The following is a 21,181-nucleotide window of genomic DNA, read 5'->3' on the forward strand; positions in this document are numbered from 1 at the left end:
GTTTTTGTGGCTGTCGAAAAATAAATTGTGTTGTTTTAAACCAATCTATTTTCGTCATACTAATTCTTAGATTACTGATATATAAATTTAATTATTTGCACATATAAATATGTACTCTTTTTAAAACCATGTGTGTATGTAATTTAATTAAAAGGAAAAAGGAAAAAGAAAAAACCATGACCGATCTGCAACCAGTGTAACAAGGAAGATCTCATTTAATTATTGTTGTAATTAAAACTATGTGTTACAAAAATAATAAAGAAATTGAAACGAAAAAGAGAGAAGATATATTTAAATGTTCCCTTCAACTTTTTTCCTTCATTATGTTAATGGGGCGCCAAAAATAAACTTCTAATAAATATAGTTTAAAAAACTAAAAAACACGCTTTTCTGATAAAATCAACTAAAAAGTAGAAAATAATTTTCAATCTAGGAATCAATTAAGGAACAGTAAATTGCCTTGAGAAAGCGCCTTATGGAGCTGAACGCTCCATAAGACGCTTTCTCTCGCCTCGAAAATCGTTAATCCTGAGGATATTGATAAGAACAATGGTACAAAATTATTAAAATCGTGTATTGTCATCGGTTTTTGATAATTCTTCAAAATTTTGAATTAAACTGAACGGTCAAAGTGGATAGAAATCGGGCTCAAAGATTCCGTTACTGTTACATACATACATACATACAAACGTACAACCCAAGCTAATAAAAGCGTGTTAAAAATAGGAAATAGATTTTTCGTACGAATTTTTAAGACTTGCTTATTTAAATCTATTAGATAAAATCATACAATAAATCCCCGATTGTAACTATCAATAAGATAGAGGAGCCTTGAAACGTGACAATGATAACTATTATCACTCACCTTAACTGGCGACGAAGACAGCCATAGTTGGAACAGATCTGACGTCACCGAGGTGCTCCTCGCTTCGTGTCGCGGCCTTGGGGACAGCGGCCCACCAGACGTAACCGTATGCAATCTGTTTACTTCGTCAGGTGACGCACATTCTCTTATATACCTCTCCAATAACCTAGGTTTGCTATCCAGTAGTTTTTTCAACTCCGACAAATCTTCCTCCGTACAATCATCGGGTGACGTCCTCTCTATCACTTCCTTAAACTCATCAGCACATTTCATTATTAGTTCGTTAGTTGCTAACACGTCGTATACGACCTTATTGCCTAAATCTTCTGGACTAGACCCGTCTACTTTAAAGTATTCATTATCACAATGCCTGACACTTTCTAGCTCTGTTTCACAACCATTCTGTTCTGTTATTTCTACGATTGTAATAGGTGGGTTCTCTTTAAGCATGTTGTTGTTTTCGTGGAATTCTGGCTTCTTTATTTCTTCTGGGAGTTCATAAACGAGGCGCATTAGTTCGTGTGATCGTCTTTTCTGTTCCTCTGATTGCTTGTCTGCTTTGTTTTCTGCGTCAGCAAAATTTGCATCCGCCTTTTTTGAATCGGCTTTGTTTGCAACCACATCGATGGGCTCTTCAGATGTCATGGCAGGTTTAGTTATGGGATCTCGTCAAGAGGATTTCAGTCTTAACACCTATTGACGACATTTCTTACGTCCACCCACATTCGTAATTACCTGAGAACAAAAAAATGAAAATGTAATTAATATTAATATTATTAAAATTACACCTATTTGAGGCGATTTGCTATTTGTTTAAATAATGTCACGACCGAATTCTATTCACATTTTGGACTAATAGAAAGACAGCCAGTTCCAAAATATTCAGATATTTTAAGCGCAAATTTTGAATTAAACGCATCGGAAAATTGAAAACAATGGATCAGTCAACCATATTTGACTTTGTTACGTTCCCTCCTTTGAATACTCTAGAACTCCCTTGTCTATCTACTCAAATTAAGCCTTTCTATTATTTACTAGGGCCTTAAACGTGAAGACGATAAACTAGTTAGCGGCAGACATCCACTTCTGTCCTTAGGGACTCGTTAAGGCGTCGTCTGCTTAAGCGTCCTACAGCGTAACTAACTTTGCTCCACCTCAGAATATTGACTAATGTAATATATTCAATCGTATCTTATTATTTGCGAATGAATTCATTCTTACCTGAGTGCAGAATGTATTTTGAGCGTACTTATGTTATTTGGAACGCTTTACAGGCAAAACGGCTTGACGAATTTAATTAATTGATTTAATAATATTTGAAGTGTCATTGGATTCGTCTAAATTATAGGAGCGACATAGGCTACTTCCTTTTGCAGTAGATTTTTTAAGCAATCGTCGTTTTCCTTATTATAATAATTACTAGTTTTATTTTAAGTTAAACTATAAGAAATTAGTTCATCTTCAAGGTATATCATATTACTTAATTAGAAGCTGTAGATTATTCGTAATATTTGCTAACTTGCAGGCTAATTATACTAAGAAACTTAGTTTCTTAGAACTTAACTGGTGCAATACTGGAAACTTTTCTTCATCTTTCCGTTTTATTTTAGCTAGATGTTTTAACTTAAGAAATATAACAGTATTTTGCTACCCCGCGCATGTGAATCTCAACTTCCAAGAAACGAGAAAATAGACATACAAAGAAAACATGGCTCTGATATTTTTCTTTTAAGATGTTTTCTCCAATGATTTTAAAAATATGTTTATCCTTTACAGTGTCCTTCTGAGAATAGCGACAACCATACTCACATGTAGAAATTCTTTGAAATTTAATCCACAAAGGTACGTGTATTCTCTTTGTATTATTGTGAAAACAAAAAACCCGACTTCTGAAAAATATAGCCTTTTTACTCCCACAATTTAGATGAGTATAACAACTCCGCGTAAGTTAAAATCTTTTAAGCCGTTTTGGCTGCAGGATATGCCAAACATTACCCTCAGCAGTCAAGCAAAATATCAAGACATGTAACTTATAAATGCTTTGGATTCGTTTTTTTTTTTATTATATAGGAGTAGCAAACGAGCATGAAGACCACCTGATGGTAAGTGGCTATTGCCGCCCATGGACATCTGTAATCAATCCCAGATAGGATTAGATATTCCTACATGAGGTCCACCTCATATGCGCCGTTGCCCCTGAGGAGTAAACTGGAACGCCTCGGAAAAGTATGTCTCCCTTACCACACCCTTCAGACCAGAACACAGCAGCGCCTAACACTGCTGTTATTAGGCAGAAATAGGTGTGGCGGTGGTGCCGCCGGAGACGAACCACAAAGGGTTCTACCTTGTTGCAAGTGTCCATGGACAATATAAGCATATAACACTTCTGTTAGAAAATGTTGATGAAAACGCCAATCAATTCCCTAACATTCTCAAAAACAAGACTATGAAGATACTCCCATATTTGGAGGTTCAGTAAATGAGTTACAAACTTTTATGAAACAAAGTCGTAACATTCATGTCCCAATATAGACCAATATTCCCCGACATAACATAAAGCGTCCCGGTTGAATCGAGTGATCGATTCTGGGATATCTCGCGGGCTCGGGTGGGCTTAAGGCTTTGGTCGAATCAACGCGGATATGAGCGGAAGCGGATAAAATTATTCGATTAAGTGCTAAGAGTGTAGAGGATTTATGCATTATGGTAACTTCGTCTTAGTTCATTTGTATAGACTTTCGATTTGAAGGAGATAACTTTCATGTTTCGGTATAAAAAGTAATTTATGTTATATAAAAGGAATAGCATGAACTACTTAAATTTAGTTTATATAGCGAGACGAGAAAAGGAAACACTTTTGGTAAGTCAAATTTAGCATATTGTTTCTGACATTAAAATATACAACTTGGCTGATCTTCACAGAAAAGTATGTTATGTATGTACTCGTATTAATATTTATCATTAAGCCATCCTTCACTCATGGAGTATTTATTTCGTAACTCCCTTTATTGAATTGGTAATTAAAAGGTAAGTGTATCATTTCGCATCGTAGCCACAATGCATTTAGTCAATCAGGTTTCAATCAACAAGGTTCAATCAGTCAAAATGCATTATAAATAGTTTAAATCGCGTCTTCTTCTAACTCGCGTTGGTTTGGACGGAGATTATCTTTCGCTGGATATTACACGGAGTTTACTCCCGACCTCAGTATTTCTATAGCGGATTCTTTGAAGAAAAACGATGCGAGTGTGGAATGTCAGCTGTTTATTTCTATAACAAATGAATAGCAGACGAATATGCAGTCCACCTGATGGTAAGTTGCTACTGCCGTCCATGGACATCTGTTATCAACACCAGATGGGATTAGATTCCTGTCTGAGGTCAGCCACAGATGAGCCGCTACCCTTGAGGACTAAACTGGAATGCCTCGGAAAAGTATGTCTCTCTAATCTAAGAGAGATTAGAGAGACACACTCTTCAAACAGAATACAGAAGCGCTTAACACTGCTGTTTTTAGGCAAAAATAAGCGTGGCGATGGTGTCGCCAGAGTCGAACCAAAGGGGGTTCTACCACCTTCAGTTGCATATTCGAGTCCCACGCACGTTATGATATTACAACTTATGAGCGTATTAAAAGAATATTTTCACTTGCTTAAACGATAAAGGAAAAATTCTGAGCACACCTAGATATCGAAGAGTTCTTAAAAAGTAAAAGAGCAATAAATTCAATTTTATAGCCCCTTTCAACATAATCTTTACACTTTTACAACCACTAGCGATCCCAAAATCAATATAAAACGACAAAGATAAATTGCATCACATACGGCTATAGCCTTCTCTGTCACTCGGTATATCTATCTCGTTCCAACCACGTGTAGCGTTCAACTGACTATGACAATTACGAGTAACTGCTTGTTAAGTTAATTTTCTTCTTTCCTTTCCTTTGTTAGCTTTAACTTTAGTTAAGTAAGTTAATCGTCTTAATTTTGGGACGATTAAGGTGTTGATTAAGTTTGGGAAAATTGGAGAAAGTTCTCAGGCATAAAGCTTTCCGCGTGATGTTTTCTTAATCATTAAAATAAATCGTATTAATTTTTTATACGCACATGATTAAGAATCAAGTCAAGTGTGAGTTGGTTGCAAACGAAAAAGTCCGCACTCAAAAAAAATTGTACATGTGATCGATTTTTCAAAGTAAATGTACGTAAATATAATGTTACCAAAAATGTGTATTTTCTTATTGGATTCAATATTTATACATTATATTTATAAATTACATCTGTAATAAACTCCCGATTAGACTATATGCCTACCTTAGGTTGACAACATCGTAACTACCCCCAGAAAACCAGAAGAAGACAGAAGAGAAGAAGTAAAAACCCCTCGAATAAATATGCCTCGCTTACCCTTGAAACCAGAACACAGCAGCGCTTAAAACCATAGATTAGTAAAGATTACTCACTCCTAACAAGAAAATGTACGCAGTTTTGAAAATTGAAATAGTTGCGTAAAAATTTTTTGCCACGTCTTCGTGCTAAAATGTCCCTAAAATATTTGAAATTATTATTATAAATTATTTAATTATCATGTAAATTACGCAGTATTAGTTATTTATTCGTAAATTTTCTCTAAAAATGTTTTTTTTGTCAAGAATTTAAAAAAAGAACTTATTATAATAAGCCATTTACGGCTTCATTCAATTTCAAGGCGGCGAAGCATCTTTACTAATCTAAGCTTAAAACTTATAACAGCAATAAGCAGAAATAAGTGTGACGGTGGTGTCTCCAGTCGAATCACAAAGTTGTTGAAGGTGCTAGCTTCAACAGTAAACACAATACAAAGTACAAATGCGAATAGAATTCAACGTAACACAAGCTAATCCGGCTCTGCGGATCAACAAGCGCTAGTTAGTCAACCTGAATGCCGATAATCCAATTACGATCGGACCTTATTTAAATATACTCCACTCGTATCGATCCAGCGTTCTGTTAGAAACTAGCTTTATCACGCTAGCTTTTGCCCGCGACTTTACCCTAATGAAAACATCTGCGATTTCTTTAACTCTAGATTTCTTGAAACCGGCCATGCCTGTCAAAATTGGCCACTTAGTCAAAAAATGGCCACTGTCTGACATATGTCAGTGATATATACATACGGTCATATCGATTATACGGCCCTAACACCGATGCCAATGAAGACCAAAAGGAAGGCAATGAATTAAATACTTTCAGATTGTGTTGATCTCACTTAGATCAGATTAGATACAATCATGTCAGATTAGATGCGTCGAGATCAGATCGGTGTTGAGATGCAACCATGTAGGTACATTTTGATCCGATGCTATCAGATTAAGTCAAATAAGGTCAGATGTATTCAGTTTAGATGAAATGCGTTCAAATTAGATTCTGTGTTACTCGTAGATTCTCAAAGGTAATATTCAAGAAGTGTAGTGGTTGAAGCTCGATCACTGAATGGTTGTCCGAAATTCGAATACCAGGCACCTCTGATTAATCAAAATTTTGTGTATTTCAAATAAATCATCACTCGCTTTAACGGTAAAGGAAAATTTACTACAAAGATTTTTCAAAAAAAAACGTTCTCAAATGTGGAGTATACCAATTTTCATTTGACCAGCATGATGGACTATAAACCCCTGTTACTGAGAGGGAACCCATGTCCAACATTAGAACTATAATTGATGACGACCACTTTGTGTAGAAGGATTATATGCAAAAATGCAATTGAATCCCCATTTCGATAGACAGAACATCAATGGATTTATCCACGTTAATCATGCTCACTGATATGTTATGATTTTCCCGGTCGAGTTGGCACTGAATTGACCGGGGAAATTAATAAACGGTATACGTCGAGTGTAATGTATGTAATGGCTAAACTGGGTTCTTGGGTTTTAATAAGAAATAGGAAATGAAACGGTTTTTGAAAAGGTTTTTACAAACAGAAATAGGAAAAAACTACAGGGTGTCTTGTTTTTTTTTTTCATATCAGAAACAGGAAACAAAGTTTATAGGCAGAATTTTTCAAGAAAGAAGTAGGAAATGAAAGAGTTTTTGAGATTGTTTGTTCAAACCACAATCACCCTTTTTACCCTTTGGGAAAAACGGGACCGAAATTAATTACGAAATCTCTAACTATGTATTATTTGACGACCCGCGTGGCGATCGCCATATCGGTCTGACGCTGAGGGTCCCGGGTTCGATTCCCGGCCAGACAGACATCTAAATGATAAATTAAGATTTCTATTTCTGAGTGTGGGTGTTTGTGTATTTGTCGTTGTGTGTGTCCATGGCACCTACGACACAGTGAATCCTACTGTGGGGGCTGTGAGTATAGAAAGCGTTTTTACAAATATACACATGTTTACGTAATGGGTTTAATTGCATGGTAATTGCAAACAAATTTTGAGTAAGTGAAGTAAGTAAAACGACACATGTATCCTTGAAGATACGTGGACATCCAAACATGATGCCGTTAACATATTCAAGTCTGTCATCGATCGAGCATTGTCCATCCATCTGACACACTGGCGCGTAGTTCGGTTAATAAACTATCCAGCATTTTAGGAAAATTCTCATGTTATTAATTTAATGGTTTTCCTATAAAAAATCGTAACTTTGAAAATTTCTGCCTACTACAAAATTGATCTATCTAATGTTTTTCGTACGATCGAAATTTGTCTATTTTAACCTACTACGCATTGAAAATGTATGACTTTGGTAGATAAAATTTGAACAATTTGGCTAGGAATTAATAAGAGCTTACATACTTGTGCAAATTGATTAATTTTACTAATTTATAAAATAATGGTCATACAATACTATATGTTTTGTATTGTATTGTAAGCGGTTTATGCTACATTTAGTTTTAATAACATTACTTTTAATATTTTTTCGTGATGGTGATATCGAAGTCGCTGTATTTTTTGTTGTAGACCGAGAATAACATTATTAAAAAATATAACTGAAGATATAAATATAACTGAGCTATATTATTTCGTCTGCATTGTATGTCTAGCCAGATAAGTACAAAATTAGTACATCCAGCAAAAAAATATGCCGAAATCTTTATTAAAACGGATCGTGATAGACAAAAAATCAATAACTTATATCCAAGAGCCTTTGTTTTTTATTAAGGAATCGACTAAGCCTAACGATATTACGTTACGTGTCAGGATGATGGATGGACGCTAAGCTTCTCAATTATAGCAGATGGCTCAGTGGCATAATTTCCAGACGAGTTAGGGTTCGAATCCATAATATGGATAGTTTATGAAGACATGTTCTTTTTAGAAATTATGAGTTGATTTACCGGGAAGAGGAAAGCGGGCAATTATAGAAGATGGCTTAGTGGTATGGTTTTCAGACGAGTTCGAATCAAGAAGAAGCCAAGAAAAGAGAATAGAGAGAAAATCAAAGACTTCTCCGTAAGGTTGAAAAAATGTAAATCTTTAAGCCCTGTAATTTCATCGTTTTGGGTTTTTCTTAAAGACAGAAATATAAGATCTTTCATACAAGCGCCTAAAGCCATACTTAAAAACAAGATCCCGCTTCTAATTCTAAAGATGAATTGGAATGTATCCTACAACGCATTCTTAAATCTGTCAAACAATTTTTGGACAAAATGCATGAATCAACAATCAACACTGTGGATCAACACTAAAAAGCATATTAAGTACAATTTACATATAAAATTATTATCATCATTCATTCTTCAAGCCTATCAGTACCTAATATTCATCCATAAGTAATCCGAAGTAGGAAATACTCGAATATCAGATGAAATTCGTATAAATACAGCCGTGACTATCTTATATTCAAGTCAGCATAATCACATAACAACGCTATACTTGTACCGACTGTCATTTATAACAAGTTTTGTGTTACAAATAGTAAGGAACTAAAAAGGTATGATTTTATAATATATGAGTAGCAGATGAGCATGCAATCCACCTGGTGACTAATGCTGCCCATGGACGTCTGTAATTAACCCCAGATAAGATTAGATTCTTCAGAACACAGCAGCACTTAACACTGCTGTTGTTAGGCAGAAATAGGTGTGGCGGTGGTGCCGCTGGAGTCGAACCACAGAGAGTCCTACTACTTTTGAACGCGCCAGTTACCATCAGGTGGACTGCATGCTCGTCTGCTCTTATTGTAATAAAACCTTCCAAAAACGCATTGTCACGAGCCTTAACCATTCACACATAATTATGACAGGAGAAATAAAATAGATTACCGTATATCCAGCCTGTGATATTGATCTGGGGACAAAGCCACCCGCAATACAATTACATAACACGTCAGGGGATAATTGATAGCTCCGGAAACGTATTGTCTTTGAGAACCACTGGGCTACCTATAATGGAATTGCTTGCGTGTTGCGTATTTCCTCGTGCGTACTTAAGTAGTTCGGAGTTTAACGAAATTAGTATGTTTAAGTAAGATAAAGTTTAGTCGTTGCCAAGGCATTATGGTCACATTGATGGTCTCTTAGAATGAAAGGGGTATAGACCACACACCAAGTAAGTCAAGTAAGAATTAACCATGGAAATTTTTAATTCTCTGTATTTTTTTATAAATTTGTGTAAAGATATATAGCCTATGTTACCTGTGGATAATGTAGCTTTCGAATGGTAAATGATTTTTTTAAATCAGTCCAGTAGTTTTTGAGGCTATTCATTACAACCAAACAAACAAACAAAGTTTTCCTCTTTATAATATTAGTATAGAAGTATAGATAGTCACTGCAAAATTGACGTAAAAAAATCTTTAAGTACTCTTCCCTATATAGTGGTTATGTCATGTTTTAGTACTGTGGAATTAGGCACTAAAGTAACAAATACAAGACATGAAAATTACAGTTATTTTATATTCATAAACTTGATTACATTTCAATTTTTTGATGTGAAACATCTATAGCCGCACGTAAACCCGATTTCTGGCGTGGCGACGCATGCCGTGGCGCTATACGATGGTATATATATACAGTCTATATGCAGTAGTGTGTACGGTGTGGCGACGCGTCGCCATGCGCAATCGAATTCAATAAATAGTCATCGTTATCTGGAAAAAAATCGTAATATTTTATTTTCTCATTATGACATATTTAGTTCCTATCACAATATGTTCTTTTCTGCATATACTTTTACAAAATAATGTCGATGTTTCACATCTGCCAGGCGTCCCGTGACGGCTCACATTTTTTTTGTATACGTAGAAGCACAGCGTGGTCACGGGGAGATGAAAAGAGGTCACACAAAAATAGGTTTTTCAAACCTCAAATATCACACGTTGGCATAATTCATTCAAATTTAGTTGATTTCCCCTTTTTAATTTTGAAATTCGAGCTAAAAGGCTTATGAGCCCGTCCTTCCATCACGTTATATCATGTATGTTTGTGGACGTGGCAAACAATATGCGCACAGTTGAAGTAACAATATTTAGTGGCTATTTTAATGAAGTCCAGATATTTTTTTTTTTTTATAATATAAGAGTAGCAGACGAGCATGCAGTCCACCTGATGGTAAGTGGCTACTGCCGCCCATGGACACCTGTAATCAACCCCAGATAGGATTAGATATTCCTACCTGAGGTCGGCCACAGATGCGCCGCTACCCCTGAGGACTAAGCTGGAACGCCTCGGAAAAGTCTGTCTTCCTTACCACACCCTTCAAACCGGAACACAGCAGCGCTTAACACTGCTGTTATTAGGTAGAAATAGGTGTGGCGGTGGTGCCGCCGGAGTCGAACCACAAAGGGTTCTACCACCTTCAAATTAGCAGGCAAATTAGGTAGGTCATTTTTACTTGACAAAGATATGGTAAGTAACCACTACTTTATGTTTTGCATAGCATCTGCAATCTCTATTTTTTTTAATTAATGACCCTATCAGACATGCTACTTTTGTTTTGCATAGAAGGAGGTAGAAACCCTTTGTGGGGCGACTCCGGCGGCACCACCGCCACACCTATTTCTGCCTAATAAAAGCAGTGTTAAGCGTTGCTGTGCTCTGGTTTCAAAGGTGTGGTAACGGAAACACATTTTTCCGAGGCGTTCCAGTACTCCTCAGGGGTGGCGGCGCATCTGTAGCCGACTTCAGGTAGGAATCTTATCCTGTCTGGGGCTGAATACAGATGTCCAAGCGGCAGTAGCCACTTATCATCAGGTGGAATTCAAGCTCCTCTGTTACTCCTATATTACAAAAAAGACGATTCGCGTTTTACCGACTTTACTAATGCTGCATCGCGATTATGCGATTTTTGCTTTATCGAGCTTCAAAAAGCTGTAAAAAATGTAACCGGTACACAAACATGTGATCAATCGGTTTATTTAGATTTCGAATAACAGCTCAATCCTCTATCGCCGATACTAAAAGTAGCATGTCTGTCAAAGCCCTAAGTGGTTATATAATATGTAGGTATCTAATATCGCGTGTTAGAAAGTAAATTTATAAGTAGACTGATAAACAGTTATTATAATCGATTCAACTAAGTTTACATGAACTTGGCTGAAATAGGACAAGTTTTTTAATTATTATTGTTCGTGGACGTAATTAAGGGATGTGAAGAAAAGTGAAAACATCGATTTATAAATAATCGACTTTTCTTTCTTCACGATAAATCGATTATTAATAATCGATATTAGAATTAATCCACTAATAATTGCTTTGTGAAGCAGAATTCATAATTGGCCGACAACAAAAGAAAACATTGTCAAGTCAATAAGTGCCTGAAATTTTACGGGGTAAAGAAACGTTGCCACTGCTGTAAATTGTATAATTGTGGAAAAAAGTATGGGGTGCTTTTCGAAAAGTGGGGTACTCCACGCTTTTTTCACAATTATACAATTTACTGTTCCTTAATTGATTCCTAGATTCAAAATTATTTTCTACTTTTTAGTTGATTTTATCATAAAAGCGTGTTTTTTAGTTTTTTTTAACTATATTTATTAAATTAATTTTTAAATTTCGGGTCTCCACCGAGACGCAATTATTTGGATTCATTGGTTTATATTTAATTTTTTATATTACCTTAAGCTTTAGTTTATTATTATATTCTTACATTCATTTCTTTTCGTTTTCATATGAAGTAATATATACATTATATATTTTTTTGTTGTTTAAATTATATATTTGTATATAAATATATAGTTCGAATTTTTAAATATTGTTAATAAGCGAATTAGTAATAAAATACCATTTAAAAAATAATCGATTATTTCAATCGATTTGTTATTATGCAAAAAACGATCGAATATTATTTCCCATCCCTAAAGTAATTAAGAAGGCGTGCGTGTACAGTAACGATAAAACATACAATTGTTACTTTGTTGCGTAATTGCTACAATGGGATATTAAAAGTTATTCTTCATTAAGAAGTTCAAACAAGCAATTATTGTCTACATCTATAACCTGATATTTTCCCACTGCTGGGCATGGAACGTGTCTCGGAATGAAAAAAAGTATGTTAGATGCACCCATAAATATTTCAGGCATGTAGTCATGTCTGATATTGAATGTACGTGATAGTTAATTTCTAAAACGCAGGTTACATCGAAAATTAAAATTCAGCCTGGAATTTAAACCCCGTACTCTCAACATGGAAGCCAAAATACTACTATCAATAGGCAATTGATGTTTCATTCTTATATTCTAGTAATGATTTTTTGAAACATTTCGTTTTCACACAAATAATATTAGAAAAATCTATTTTTGTAACTCCATTTCACAAGAATAAAGTAAAGTAAGTAAGGTTAGGTTAGGTTAGGTTCCTACCTACCTAGTAGGAATGGGGTAGGCCCATAAATCCAAAATACTTGTACTTAATCTACAATATAATAATTCAATAAAATAATATTATACGAATATAGTTACCGCAACTGGAACGCAAATGGAATTATTTAAGTTTTAAAAAACTGTTACAATTTTTCACCCTCTTTTTCGAATGTAATTACCTGGCTTGAAATTATCGCGGTTACCGTTAACCGAGTGCGGTTAGGGCGTCATTACGTAATCTGGAGAATCGGCTTATATCAAACGAATGTGGTTAACTCCCTCTAACTCAACGTAGATAAATTAATATATCAAATTATTACAATAAGGGTAACTATACTCTCCTTTGTTGTTATTTGTTAAATATACCAGCTCTATTGTTTTCGAAATCAAAAGACAGTCAAAAATACTTACTTCAAACTACTTGGATTCTTTGTAAAAAAATCTACCTTAAATTAACACTGAATAAATTCGTGGACACATTTTCGTCTAATTTTCGATCTCAATACTTTACAAGGCCGAAATTTTTGCATACAAATTTGGCTTTCAATCACATAAGTGTTTAAGTCACTTTAAGCTAGGTTAAACATTCTTTCCCATCATATGGTCGTAGATCTTACCAACCAAATGTCAAAATACGTCTTCTTGTCCATAACGAAAAACCTTGTTAAGTGGCGGTAAATATACGTTCAATAACAGTTTTTGAAACTAAAAAGTAATAATTGTTCTTGTAACTTTGCGATGAACTTTCTCTAAGGCGCTCGAACAATCTCTCCTCGAAAATCGTTAATCCTGAGGATGTTGATAAGGACAATGGTACAAAATTATTAAAATTGTGTATTATCATCGGTTTTTGATAATTCTTGAAAATTTTAAATAAAACTGAACTTTCAAAGTGGATAGAAATCGGGTTCAAAGATTCCGTTACATAGTTACAAACATACCTACATACATACATACAACCCAAGCTAATAAAAGCGAGTTAAAAAGAGTTCTGTAAAGAACGAATCCCATCATCAACCCATTACTGTCCCAATGCTGGGCACGGGTCTCCCTCTCAGACTGAGAAGAATTATGCTATAGTCCATCGCTCTGGCAAAGTGCGTATTGGTAGACTTTACATACTTTTGGAAACTTTTTTCAGGTTGCAGGTTTTCTTACGATGTTTTCCTATCCCATTTAAGGAAGTGATAATTAAATGCTAATTCACACATAACTTTGAAAAATGGGATTTGAACCTTGGACCCCTCGAACGAAATCTACTTTGAATAAATGTATTTGATTTGATTTGACATATGATTTGGTTACGTGTACGTTTGATTTGGTTAGGTGTTTTTTAGATTTTTTCCGAATATTTTTATATGCTTTTGATAAATATGCTTGTTGGTCTGTCTGTCCGTGTGTCACACGAACGCGGGCAATAAACCAATTGCGGTTGTCGGTTCGTTACGCAATCGCGAGGATCGGCTAATACGACCGAAATGGTTAGCCAGTGGCTCCCTCTTGTTGACTTCTACTTCAAATGACTTCATTAACTGGCTATGCTCATTGCTTTTATGGGATGCGATTGCTTTTTAATTAAATAATGTAGCATACGAGCATGCCGTCCATTTTACCTGTGTGTGGTCAACCCATTACCCACTGCTGGACTCGGATCTCCTCTCAATATAAGAGATATTTAGGTCTAAGTATACGTTACTGGCCAAGTTTGAATTGATAGACATTACACGCCTTTGAGATCATTTTGAAATGATCATGTTTAAACGTACTCTAAGAAAATTTTCCCGGGTTACCATAAGATGACCTTATTCGCCGCTATAGCAGGAGTAAATTCACTTTTAATACTGATCTTGTTTCAAAAATTGGATATGCGTCCATAAGAATTGAACCGTGGACCTTAGGATTAAGAAGCCGAGTTATAACGACTAGGATATCAGTGGTGTTACGTATGGTCATCTGTAATCAACTCCCGATAGTATTGTTCTACTTTCAGTAAAACAGACTTCCATTGCTAACCCTGAGGACTAAGCAACTGTCTTTGCTTGAGTCTATAGCACCCACGTCACAGTATTGTCATTTTATTGTATTATGAAAAGCGTGTTATTTTAATTACAATTCCCAAGTTAGAATTATCTGCGTAAGGGTTGGCAAAGGGTGAGTTCACTCAACAGAATCATAACAAAATTCAAAATGATCAAGAAACGTACAATACTTTGATCTTCGATGTGAAACAGATCTGATTTTCTTAAAAGCATTCGCGTAGGAACTTTTGAAATTCCTTTTAGGAAATTAAAGTTTAATTCTGAGCTGAGCCATTTTAGCAACGACTAAATTGTTTATAGCTACGCTTTAAGTATCGGTGGTTTTAATTAACTTTCGATCAAAAGTACAGATTAGTGTTAGCGTCCAAAGTTACGAGTATCCCTTTATCTTTGTTATTGTTTTTTAAGATTAAGAAACTGTTCAAAATAAAAAAAAACTATTCAACCCTCAATTGATATTGAGTTCAAATACCTTAAAAGCTAAAATTCCTCACAAGTCACAGGTACAGGCATTTTGATTTTAAAGGTGGTGAACCCTTTGTGCTTCGACTCCGGTGGCACCACCGCCACATCTATTTCTGTCTAATAACAGCGCTGCTGTGTTCCGTTTTGAAGGGTGTGATAAGGGAGACATACTTTTCAGAGGCGTTCAAGCTTACTCCTCTAAGGTATTGGTGCATCTGTGGCGACCTTTATAATGGCTTATATAGGCTGTATAATATAGGAGTAGCAGACGAGCATGCAGTCCATCTGATGGTAAGTGGCTACTGCCGCCCATGGACACCTGTAATCAACCCCAGATAGGATTAGATATTCCTACCTAAGGTCGACCACAGATGCGCCGCTACCCCTGAGGACTAAGCTGGAACGCCTCGGAAAAGTCTGTCTCCCTTACCACACCCTTCAAACCGGAACACAGCAGCGCCTAACACTGCTGTTATTAGGTAGAAATAGGTGTGGCGGTGGTGCCACCGGAGTCGAACCACAATGAGTTCTACCACCTTCCAGTGTAGATGAGGCGAGACGTTTTAACTCTCTTCTGGTTTGAAGGATGTATATTCGTTTAAAATAAATTTTACGATAACAGGGGGGAGCTCTTCACACTTTTCAGGGCAAAGCATAACAGCTTAATATTTGATGATGTTATTTGTTTCATTGCCTCCTATGACTTTCACGGGAAAAAGGTAATGAATAAGCTATTCTATGAGTTTTATAGATGAGAGATTCCAAGAGTCTTATAAATGAATGACAAATAAAAAAAAATGACACTTGGAGGAATACCCGAACCTAGTAGTGACACTGTAATGTCGACCACATGTTATTCTACAGCAATACACAACAATACATGAACAATATCACACAAATAACATATAACATATGTTATTTGTGTCTTCCATCTCTATGCAGATGATCTGCAGTTATACCGTCACTTTGCGGTGCCCAACGCCTTTAGTGAAATTAGTAAACTGAATGACGATCTTCTCCGAATTAGTGAATGGGCTAAGGAATTTGGAATTTTGATTAATCCAAGTAAAACACAAGCCATCATTATTGGTAGCAAATATTATCGCAAACAACTGGATCTAACAACACTACCAAAATTAGTCGTTGATGGCACTCACATTCCGTATTCTAATACAGTGAAGAATCTTGGCATTATTCTGGACTCAAACTTATCATGGGATGCTTATGTGCGGGAGGTGAGCCGTAAAGTCCACTATACTTTGCACTCGCTTAAATGCCTTCAAGGTTTTTTGCCCTTTAGAACTAAAATTTCTCTATCTCAAACTCTCATTCAGCCGATTTTAGATTACGCGGACGCGTGCTATTTGGATGCTACAGAGGAGTCATTAAATAAACTTGAGCGCTTGCAAAATCTTTGTATTAGATTCATTTTTGGTCTACGAAAATTTGATCATGTCTCTCATTTCCGCAAGGATCTCAAGTGGCTCCCAATCCGATTTCGCAGGAATACTCGAATTCTCTGTCTCCTCTATAATATCTTGAAAAATCCATCCTCTCCTTCGTACCTGCAGCATCGTTTTTCATATGTACGGCCTTCTTTGGCACCCTGCAGGTCACATCTTAAATCTCTGTTAAATTACCCGTCCCATAAAACTTCTCTCTATTCCCACTCCTTCTCTGTTCATGCAGTTAGACTGTGGAATTCACTGCCGCCTAATATTCGTCTCTCTAAGACTATCTCTATATTTAAAAGAAGAGTTAGAGAACATTATCTATCACTTTCATAAAGAATATTATTATATTTATTATTTTTATATTATATTTGTTTACATTGTATATTGTATATGTATTATACTTATTTATATTATATGTTTATTATTATATTTATTAGATATAACATTTAGTAATTATTAGTATTATTATTATTTGGTATGTTTTTTTTTTCTGTTTTTGCACACTAATTTTGCTTTTCGCATGCACATTCCTGTCCCAGGGTTGCTGGAAGAAATTCCATTTTGGAATAAGCAATCCTTTGTACATCATTTCTTTCTCTTCTGTATTGTTATCTTTTTTTTGTGTACAAAAACTTATTAAATAAATAAAAAAAATAACATATCATATACATAGTTTCTCGTATATTTAATTACAAGCGTAACCGCAAAACCGATACACATATGATACGTTACTCCGATACCTTCAGGGTAAGGTCACTGTGTAAGGCTTCCGTAGACTAACGCAATTTGTTCCGGGACAAGAATAGGGCTATGGTATCCCCTGCCTGTCGTAAGGGGCGACTAAAAGGGGGCTTCTGGGGTCGCGGGTGGCAAGAGTGAGAGCTTGAACTGCCAGGCCAACGGCCCTGGGAATGAGTGTGGTCGCATATCGTACACACCTGACGGTGTGGCGAGCGTGAAGCTCACCTGGGCGGAGCCCGACGGGGCAACGCGCTAAGAGGACTCCGGTTGCGTTCCTTTGGAGATCCCGGAGTCCTCTACGCAGCGCCAAGGAAAGCCACTGAGGGGGTTTTAGTGCGGTAAGAGTCCCACATAACCCTGTGTCGCTGCCACGACATTGGATACCTTTCGAATGTTTCCCAAAAAAGACACACAATGTAAGTTCATTTTAATATCTTACGGGTACCCAATATTTGATCTAGAGCATAGATCCAGGCAGTGATAGCAGTACAAAACATTTACTGTGCGAAACCAGCTCGCACGTGGCCTATTGTTTTCATTTTAAGGTGCGACCGCTACAACTGTTATACACCTGCAATTACTTTATTAGATTACCACCTACAACCCACGTCTATTCCACTCAATATTAAGTTGGTATATTTCGTGGATTACATCAGAAACTAAGTTTTTTTATAATATAGAAGTAGCAGACGAGCATGCAAGTAAGTGGCTACTGCCCCCCATGTCATTCAATTTTGAACACACATTGTCAAAGGTTCAAGAATAGGACATAGGGTACCGAAGACACCACCGTTCCCGAGGGATAGATAAAAACCTCTGACCGTGAGTCAAGCCGCGGGTAAAGGCTAGGTTATGCATTTTAGCAGTCGGGATTTTTTATAATACTTTTCTAATTACTAAAGTAGTGATGGTAGCTCTATTCTGAATCCTCCTCCACAATTATCGCGTGTCTGATACGGACATATCAACGTAAATGAACTGTTTCCTCGAATTATTTGTCGCGCGATTGTGACGTAGGTTCCCTTAACATGATATTGTGGCCGCTGGCTAAATGTTTCCGATGATAAAGTTCTCACAAATAGGTTTGGTATTACAGTTAACTATATTGTAGTAGTACCAGACATGGAGGTGTCATTTACGACTTATTACAAATTGGTAACAAGTTCTGAAATATATGTCAAACCCAAATAGTCTCAATGTGAAACAAGATTAAAAGTTTGTATGAAAATCATAACAATGTATGTACGCTTTATGCTCTATATTTATTCTCCATAGTTTTTAATGTCAAATATAATAAATAATTCGCCAAGTACGAGTCGAACTCGTACTACCAAATGTTCATTATTTTAATTCATTTTATGATTTTCAACAATACTTAGTCATATGAAACAACAATAGATGGCGTTGGGGTGACAATGGGACGACGATTATACGTAATCAAAGTATAATAAAATTAAAATAAGTATATTAAAATATATTTTATGGTTCTTATTTGTATTTATTATAATAGCAGTTATAGTAGTAAACGTATTGTAAAAATTTCAACCGTCTTCCTAGTACCTACAGTTTAACAGTTAGATCGAAAAATGCCGAAAAAATCCGGTTTGTTGTATGGAGACCCCCTTTAATATTCAACTTTATTTTATTTTTAGTATTTGTTGTTATAGCTGCCACCGTTATGCCTCCTCTGTCAAAATTTCATGTGTCTATCTATTACGGTTTAAGCGGTAGAGCCCTGTGACAGACGGACAGACGGTCAGGCAGCGAAGTCTTAGTAATAGGGTTCCGTTTTTACCCTTTGGGTACGGAACCCTAAAAACCATCCATCAATTATAAGATAACTGTTTTCTTTATATTTTAAATGGAAAGAAATTAATATATTCTAGTTAGTACAATAAATTAATTATTACAATCCCATATATTTCATTTCGTTTAAGCTAGAATAGAGATTTTTAATCATTGGTCGCAGAACAAAGAATTGCTTCGAATTTCTTATTTCTTTGGTTCAGTTCAAATTGCATAGCGATAGATTAAAACTTTCTACTTTAGACAGTCCCACAAGTAAAACTAGAGTTAAATCTGAACTCTTCGGTCAAGGTAATACAAAACGGTCTACGGTTTCTTTGCAAGTTCTTTTTTGCCACGAGCGAGCAAGTTGTGGAATGAACTTCTTTTGGTATTCCCAGAGCGCTATGGCATTGGGCGCTTCAAGATACAAAAAGAAGGTGATCTTCTTAAAAGCTGGCGATACACTGGCGACTCCTCTGGTGTTGCAAATAGCTATAGGCGACGGTAGTTCTTATTGCTAGGTTTAATAGCTAAGATAAAAAAACATACACTGGCAAATAAATAGTGCTTCGTAAATTTTGAAATTAAACCTTTTTAGCGGCGTTGCGCACTACTTGGAATAGGTAAAAAATGGTAAACTCGCGTAGGTCACGTGTCCTACGTGACCTGTTCGAAAATTCGTAAGACAACATCATCGAACATGACATGTTCATGTACGATAGCGCAATAAATGAATATTGTATTTAACCACATAAATGGTAGCACTTTTATATTGATTATTAAAGCATTTCGTACATAATTCCCTAACCATTCCAACATATCAAAATTGCACAATATTTTAATATTGAATTTTTCACTTCTGCCGGCACTCCCGGATTTTTATTTGTTGTAACTAGTTTTCTAGTAATTTTACAGATAAGAACATTACATTAAATTGATAAATAAATAAATTTGTATACTCGTGTACCTACGATATATCTCGTTAGTAGAATCCATCAAACCGTAACACACATAATACATATTACATCTTCCAACCTTTATCAGACACATAATTATATGCAGACATATAATAAACCCAACATTCCCGTTAAATCCATCATAAATTATTAAACTTTTTACACGACACGCAAGTAATTGCTCCCCTAAATACTTAACTCCGACCCAGCGGAACGAAAAGGCGTTTTTCATTTAAGCGGCGCCGACCTAGTAACATAGATAGCGTGCTCTAATTAAATACCACGGGATTACGCCTATCGTATTTATCATATCACATCACATGGCTTATTATGTGTTACAGTTAATTGAACCTTACAGCGGAGGTTCCAATCGAGACACCTGATTTTTCAGTTATGGCCGCGGACGCAGCGACCCAAAGGGAGTCAGCCTCTGACACGGGCTCGCCACTTGTGCCTGATATTATGCCCGTATTATGAATTAAAACCTTATGAGTAAACTTGAGAGTACTTTTAAAAATTATAAATTCTTAAAGGTGTGCGAAGCAACCAATTCGCATTAGGTTCGCGTGGTGAACTATGGTATAACTCCTTACACGAAGTGCTAACGTCGAAAATGAGGGGTTTCAGGGGCTGTTTAAAATACCTCGAACTCTCAGCGCGTGAGGTCCGAAATTCATTTAATTAAGCTATGACTGTTCTTCTATTTCTTCTGTTAAATCCCCTTTCCTTTCTTTTTAAATTAATTAAAACATGGAGGCCTTTACCATTCCATCTGAACAATCCGCCCCCTTAGGAGTACCTTTTAAATGCGTACATTATTCATTTTTTACAAATTATATTAGAAGTACGACTTTATATACATCTATCGCGTGCAAAAGATAGTAACCGAATAAAACAATGGTAACAAAGGTTTAGCCAATTATCGGATCGCGTGATCACCATTCATGTCTTAATCGCGCCGTCATTGTGAGAATTTCAACTCCTTAATTGAGTGGTTCATAGTAGGGCTAGTATAGTAAACGATGTTATTATTTTTTACCTAACTGCCGAGGGTAATCGTTTTTGAGCGTATATATGTAT

General features: G+C 35.9%; 1 protein-coding gene across 1 annotated transcript in view; it reads right to left on the reverse strand.

Moving 5' to 3' along the window:
• Positions 1 to 21,181, reverse strand: part of LOC140746847 (cGMP-specific 3',5'-cyclic phosphodiesterase) — a 109,892-nt gene that overhangs the window by 54,567 nt on the left and 34,144 nt on the right. Inside the window, exon 2 of the mRNA XM_073078944.1 lies at positions 866 to 1,600. Coding sequence (XP_072935045.1) covers positions 866 to 1,510 — 645 coding nt within the window. The 5' untranslated portion in view covers positions 1,511 to 1,600. The remainder of the gene's footprint in view (positions 1 to 865; positions 1,601 to 21,181) is intronic.

This window comes from Epargyreus clarus, unplaced genomic scaffold (genome assembly GCF_041222505.1).
Source record: "Epargyreus clarus isolate Ecla_fem2 unplaced genomic scaffold, WU_Ecla_fem_2.2 ptg000002l, whole genome shotgun sequence".
NCBI classification, from domain to species: Eukaryota; Metazoa; Arthropoda; class Insecta; order Lepidoptera; family Hesperiidae; genus Epargyreus; species Epargyreus clarus.